A 7372-nucleotide genomic window follows, 5' to 3' on the forward strand; every position below is an offset into this window, starting at 1 on the left:
TTGGAAGGACGATTGAGTTATTATGCAAGGTGGCCACCGTGTTAGCATTAGCCTAGGGGAACGGGGGGGATCAGAAGTCGTAGTTAGCTAGCTAACTGGAATCTCAGCAAAGTACACTCCTGGGATAAAATAGCAAGTGGTATTAGCAAATGTAGCTACCTCTGCACTTTGGTGTTTGAACGTATCCAGAAAAAGTAGCTCCGTTAAAGTGTCCCCCGCCATGTTTTTCTGTTTTCACTTGGGGTAAACTTCCGGATCTAGCCACAACTGTTTCCGGGTTTCAAAACCCGACGGCAAGCAGTTCTGTAAAGACAGACCCCGAATTAGTTTAAACCGAATTTATTTCTAATGAGTAAAAACACAAACTGATCTGAAATCGGTGCATAGTGGAGAGTTCATCCAACATTATTCAGGCTTCTGGCAATGGCACTCTCGTAATAAATTATTAAAGATGCCGTAATAAAACAGGCAGTAGCCTGACTTTTAAATTTGATATATGTATTTTACAATAGCCTAAATGAAAACAATGGATCTACATATTTTTCATCACTGTTTATTTTATTTTTTTAAAGGCCTTATAAACTTTATTGTAATTATGTCACTGATTTGCCACGATTGGCTGGTCTCAATATTTTCTCAGCAGTAGCAGAAATTCAGAAAACAACATTAACAACATTGTTTTCAATAACATTTCCCACTGCAGCCTATATGCCAAGCGTAGCATTTGGAAATAGCCTATGCACTCGCCTACTCATGAATAGAGATTTTTTTTAAACTAGGCAATGGTCAGTTTGTAGGCTAGTATATGAGATTGTTGTTCTTCTCAAGTATGTTGTTCAGATTGGGCCGATGGGTTTGTCGCGATGCCGTGCCACGTACTTGTTTGAAAGCACCAATAGGGACAGCACTCAGAAAGAGAAGGGGTATATTCATTATGGAAACAGTTTACAGGTTAAGAACCAAACGAAAGCACAGATAAAATAAGAGTTTCTATTGGACAAATGCGTCCCAAATTTCGTCCCTTTTGCTTCCGTTTAAGAAGCGCTTTGCAACAGAATCGGCGTCATGAATAGGCCCAATGCAGGTAGCTACCTGGGTCACGTGGTCTGCGGCGCACACAGGTAGGTGCATCACAAAAAAGGGAACATTCAGCCATTACACTGCGATGAGGTGTGCCGGAGATTTTGCATAGATTATCAAGCAATCAAGAAGCCACTAAAAATATCTGGAGTTGCTGAGCACACCTTTGCGCATAGGTGTCTGGGTGTGGGTGGCTGGATTCTTTGGGTTCTATACTGTTCTGGGGTGTAGCTGTAGGTTATTTTCCATTACTTTGGGTGTAATTAGAGGAGTTTTTTTTTGTATTTATCCTGAAAATGACGGCTCAGGTAGACTACCTGGCGGTGTTGTTCACCACCACATCTGGCGCGAGCGGAGACCTCTTGGGTTCGGACGAGACGGAGCTCGAGCAGTTGGTGTGGCAGCTCGTGGACTTGAAGAACAAAAAGGTCATCTTTAAAATATTTTCCTTTCTTTATTAAGAGAATATGATAATGACTATATTTTTTTCAGGAGGAGCTAGATGAGGTCATCTATAGAAAGACAAAGTATTCATCGAGCATAACCAGAATGCTCTCTGCGTCAATGTGCCCTATTTGGTTTAATAGACGACCACCTTTCTTTTGTTTATGAGGTCTAATGACAAAACTGATCATAAGTGTGCCATAATCGGCTACTCCATTATGAATATTAAAGTGTGTTTTTAAGTGTACACATTGCTATTTTAAATGTACTGAAGTGTGTGTGTTTTCTCTCTGGTCCAGTTGGGAAAGGTGAATGAGGTGTTAATAAGGCCTGAGCACTCTGACCTTACAGAAGATTGTCTGGGGGAGAGAGAGGACAGCGAGGAGTCTGTCTCTACAGTCACAGGCTTGGAGAACGCGCTAAACCAGGTACAGACGGTATCTGTTGTCTCGTGATTTTTTATGAAATACATTTTTGAACTCATCATATTCTGCTTTACCATCCATTCCTCCTTCACTTGAAATCAGGGGCACCAATGCATTGATTGGAGTTTTATAACAATTTATTGTTTATTTAGGCCTTGATCCTGGGATATCTAATTATAATTGGCTAATAATGAATCATCGTTTTCGATCCCTATAGATTTGATGGCATTTCACTTGACAGCCTGAGGGATAGTTGTAAAAGTCCATTGAGTGATGAGGAGGTGTGGATCTTGAGAGCTTAGTAATGCAAATGACCACCAATTTGCATAATGAGGCTTAGCAGCAATTAAAGTGCTTGTTCTCTGAAACCAAAAATATAAACCATACATAGACAAAAGACAATAGATAGACATACACACACAAACATCGATGACATCACCTCACAAATCGTTTCCAGCCACTTGAAAGTAACAACAAGCCATTCAAGTTGGACTTTATCACAAGCAGTCATTTGTAAGCCTATATTTGGATGTTTTTGTAAATATTTTGTCTTCATGGTAATACTTTCCATTAAGGTAGACTCAGTTTAAATAGTCTATAAACAGCATTAATAGGTTGTTTATTAGTCAGTAGGAAACAGTTATAACTCATTGGATGAAATTGTGTACTGTGGTCAACGTTATGGCGCTTGCTGAATAATGAGATTATAAATGGCTGCATTGTTATTCATCATCACCAGAATAATGATCACACTTTTAACCAATAAAATGTTAGTGGATTTTCAATATTACCAGTGAGTTGTTCTGTAATTGTTTATTACAGATGTATTATCTGATCTTGATTTAAAGAGTTTACATTGTAGCTGTTCTCTTCCTATGTTTTAAACAGTTCCATCTGAGATTGACCAATGAGGTGAACAGCTTAGGCGCGGGCACGTCAGTGTGTGTGTGTACGGACGGGCAGCTCCACATTCGCCAGGTTCTCCACCCCGAAGCTGCGGGCAAGGTAAGGGTACAGGCTGGCAGGGCGGGGAGCACAGTTACCTCCAGCAGAAGCGTATGGTGTTCACAGAACCATAAAGAAATGTGTTATGTCAGCTCTTTTGTCAAGATCCTGCTCTACATGATGTTGAAATGGGAGGTTGTCTTGACATATTCTCTTGGCTTTGTTTGAACATTAACGCACGCGCACACACATACGTGCACACACACACACCGTTCTAATATTACATCTTGAGTCCCCCCCCCCCCCCCCTCACATCTAGTGTGATGTACAGACCCATGGGGAACCTAACTTTATTGACATGAGTAAATATGTAAATGAGGGTAGTAAACAGACAGCGTAGCTCCTGATACGACCCAACACCTAACAGCTGTCAATGGTAGGCTGCACATATTCTCTTCCTCCTCTCTACTGTTCAATCAATAACAATATGGTCAGATCGTTTTTAAAGGAACATACTACAGTTTATTTGGTCCGTGCAAGACTCAAACTCTGGTGATCCAAGCACATGCCACATTCAGTTCCCCTGGGTTAATGTATGGGCACACACTGGTTGAATCAACGTTGTTTCCACGTCATTTCAATAGAATTACGTTGAACCAACTTGGAATAGACGTTGAATTGACGTCTGTGCCCAGTTTGTAATGTCTGCAGTTGTCTTCCTCGGCAGAACCTGGCACTGCCAGAATGTTTCAACTCCTTTTTTGACCTGAGGAAAGAGTTCAGGAAGCACTTCCCCTCTGCAGACACCAAGAGCCTGGAGGTGCAGTACATGGCAGAATGTATCCTTACAACTGAGAAACACAGCAAAGACACTCACAGCAATGACACTCACAGCAACGACACTCACAGCAAAGACACTCACAGCAAAGACACTCACAGCAACGACACTCACAGCAATGATACTCACAGCAATGACACTCACAGTAAAGACACTCACAGCAAAGACACTCACAGCAAAGACACTCACAGCAAAGACACTCACAGCAATGACACTCACAGTAAAGACACTCACAGCAATGACACTCACAGTAAAGACACTCACAGCAAAGACACTCACAGCAATGACACTCACAGCAAAGACACTCACAGCAATGACACTCACAGCAAAGACACTCACAGCAATGACACTCACAGCAATGACACTCACAGCAATGACACTCACATCAAAGACACTCACAGCAAAGACACTCACAGCAAAGACACTCACAGCAAAGACACTCACAGCAAAGACACTCACAGCAAAGACACTCACAGCAAAGACACTCACAGCAAAGACACTCACAGCAAAGGCACTCACAGCATTGACACTCACAGCAATGACACTCACAGCAAAGGCACTCACAGCAGTGACACTCACAGCAATGACACTCACAGCAATGACACTCAAAGCAATGACACTCACAGAAATGACACTTTTACAGCTTTGCATGAACCCTGCTTCTGTAGTGTAGCTTCATGCCGTTAGTGCATGTGCATGTGTGTGTGTGTGTGTGCTCGCACACGTGCGTGTGTGGTTGTGAGAGAGAGAGAGCATGAGAGTGTGTGTGATACTAACACACTCCCATGGGGGAGGTGTCTGCAGGCCTCAGGGTGTTGGCTGTGGGACTAGAGGTTTTGAAATGCAAATAGAGACACAATTGACGTGTCTCACTGTAGCTCCAAGAGGAACATGCTGTGTGTTGAGCCAACAGGACTAGCCCTACACACCTACCAGGAAGCAGGACTAACACACACACACATGCACACACACCTTGCTTGCTCCTCTCCTGTAGTTTTCTCCTTGACCACGGTTTCCTCAGCTCTCAGTGTAACTGTGGAGCCAGTAGCCATATTGGAGCCGCCGACCGTACTGGATCCAACGGCCATGTTGGATCCGACGGCCATGTTGGATCCGACGGCCATGTTGTCACCGGTCACAGCAGCACTGCAGGTCCAGACCATGGCCAACATCGTTCTAGCCCTGCTATTGGAACCCTTATGTGAGTGACACACTAACTTACACAAACTCTGACTTTTCTCACAATGTTGTCGTTGTTGCTTATCTTTGACTTCTGCTCTGGTCTTCTGTTTGTTGTAGGTCACACATTCTCAAACCCAGAGAGAGTCACTGAGAAGTTTGAAAGTGGCACTTGGTAATTAGACTTGTTAAAATAGATTAGCAGTAAGGTAGATGATAAGACACTATTCATTGGTGTTCTTACATAGTTGGATGGAGCAGGTGAGTGATTTGATGCTAACTGGTGTGTGTGTGTCCGTGTGTGCGCGTGTGTGTAGCAGTAAGATGGAGCGTGTGTGTGACAACACAGTGATCAGAGCGAGGGGGTTGCCGTGGCAGTCATCTGACCAGGACATCGCTCGCTTCTTCAGAGGACTCAACATTGCCAAGTATGTGTGTTCAGTGTCTAGTGGTGTGTTGTGTTTGACTCATTGCTGTTAGGATGGTGTGTAGTGTATTGAAATTGTTTTAATAGCTGTAATGCTGTGTGTTGTCCAGAGGTGGTGCTGCGTTGTGTCTGAACGCCCAGGGTCGGAGGAACGGAGAGGCTATGGTCCGCTTCATCAGTGAAGAGCACAGAGACATGGCCCTGCAGAGACACAAACACCACATGGGCAACAGATACATAGAGGTAATCTGTTAATAACCTATTATCAACCTATTACTAACCCTAACCCTAACCATCGATACATAGAGGTCATCTGTTAATAACCTATTATCAACCTATTCCTAACCCTCACCATCAATACATAGAGGTCATCTGTTAATAACCTATTATCAACCTATTACTAACCCTAACCCTAACCATCGATACATACAGGTCATCTGTTAATAACCTATTATCAACCTATTACTAACCCTAACCATCGATACATAGAGGTCATCTGTTAATAACCTATTATCAACCTATTACTAACCCTAACCATCGATACATAGAGGTCATCTGTTAATAACCTATTACTAACCCTAACCAACGGTACATAGAGGTAACCTGTTAATAACCTATTACTAACCCTAACCAACTGTACATATAGGTAACCTGTTAATAACCTATTATCAACCTATTACTAACCCTAACCAACTGTACATAGAGGTAACCTATTATCAACCTATTACTAACCCTAACCAACTGTACATAGAGGTAACCTGTTAATAACCTATTACTGACCATAACCCTAACCAACTGTACTTAGAGGTAACCTGTTAATAACCTATTATCAACATATTACTAACCCTAACCCTAACCATCGATACATAGAGGTCATCTGTTAATAACCTTTTATCAACCTATTACTAACCCTAACCATCGATACATAGAGGTCATCTGTTAATAACCTATTATCAACCTATTACTAACCCTAACCATCGATACATAGAGGTCATCTGTTAATAACCTATTATCAACCTATTACTAACCCTAACCATCGATACATAGAGGTCATCTGTTAATAACCTATTACTAACCCTAACCAACGGTACATAGAGGTAACCTGTTAATAACCTATTACTAACCCTAACCAACTGTACATAGAGGTAACCTGTTAATAACCTATTATCAACCTATTACTAACCCTAACCAACTGTACATAGAGGTAACCTATTATCAACCTATTACTAATCCTAACCAACTGTACATAGAGGTAACCTGTTAATAACCTATTATCAACCTATTACTAACCCTAACCATCGATACATAGAGGTCATCTGTTAATAACCTATTACTAACCCTAACCAACGGTACATAGAGGTAACCTGTTAATAACCTATTACTAACCCTAACCAACTGTACATAGAGGTAACCTGTTAATAACCTATTATCAACCTATTACTAACCCTAACCAACTGTACATAGAGGTAACCTGTTAATAACCTATTATCAACCTATTACTAACCCTAACCAACTGTACATAGAGGTAACATGTTAATAACCTATTACTGACCATAACCCTAACCAACTGTACTTAGAGGTAACCTGTTAATAACCTATTATCAACCTATTACTAACCCTAACCAACTGTACATAGAGGTAACCTGTTAATAACCTATTACTGACCATAACCCTAACCAACTGTACTTAGAGGTAACCTGTTAATAACCTATTATCAACCTATTCCTAACCCTAACCAACGGTACATAGAGGTAACCTGTTAATAACCTATTATCAACCTATTACTAACCCTAACACTAACCAACGGTACATAGAGGTAACCTATTAATTACCTATTATCAACCTATTACTAACCCTCACCCTAACCAACGATACATAGAGGTAACCTGTTAATAACCTATTATCAACCTTTTACTAACCCTAACACTAACCAACGATACATAGAGGTAGCCTGTTAATAACCTATTTTCAACCTTTTACTAACCCTAACCATCGATACATAGAGGTAACCTGTTAATAACCTATTTTCAACTT

The 7372-nt window shown here is 41.3% G+C and overlaps 2 protein-coding genes across 9 annotated transcripts in view; one reads left to right on the forward strand and one right to left on the reverse strand.

Annotated features, from left to right (window-relative positions):
* Positions 1–320, reverse strand: part of LOC110507888 (protein virilizer homolog) — a 23470-nt gene extending 23150 nt beyond the window's left edge. For 2 of the 4 annotated variants that reach the window (XM_090189551.1, XM_036938610.2), the window contains exon 1: positions 160–320. In XM_090189551.1, coding sequence (XP_090045677.1) covers positions 160–222 — 63 coding nt within the window. In that variant the 5' untranslated portion in view covers positions 223–320. The remainder of the gene's footprint in view (positions 1–159) is intronic. The other 2 variants (XM_090189560.1, XM_090189563.1) reach the window with 2 other exon arrangements.
* Positions 276–7372, forward strand: part of esrp1 (epithelial splicing regulatory protein 1) — a 20708-nt gene continuing 13611 nt past the window's right edge. For all 5 annotated transcript variants that reach the window (XM_090189589.1, XM_090189605.1, XM_090189570.1 and 2 more), the window contains exons 1-8: positions 276–1508; positions 1824–1952; positions 2838–2954; positions 3622–3733; positions 4754–4933; positions 5032–5086; positions 5229–5339; positions 5449–5581. In XM_090189589.1, the coding sequence (XP_090045715.1) occupies positions 1377–1508; positions 1824–1952; positions 2838–2954; positions 3622–3733; positions 4754–4933; positions 5032–5086; positions 5229–5339; positions 5449–5581 (969 nt within the window). In that variant the 5' untranslated portion in view covers positions 276–1376. The remainder of the gene's footprint in view (positions 1509–1823; positions 1953–2837; positions 2955–3621; positions 3734–4753; positions 4934–5031; positions 5087–5228; positions 5340–5448; positions 5582–7372) is intronic.

This window comes from Oncorhynchus mykiss, chromosome 2 (genome assembly GCF_057628025.1).
Source record: "Oncorhynchus mykiss isolate SJ-2025 chromosome 2, ASM5762802v1, whole genome shotgun sequence".
In the NCBI taxonomy this organism is placed as follows: Eukaryota; Metazoa; Chordata; class Actinopteri; order Salmoniformes; family Salmonidae; genus Oncorhynchus; species Oncorhynchus mykiss.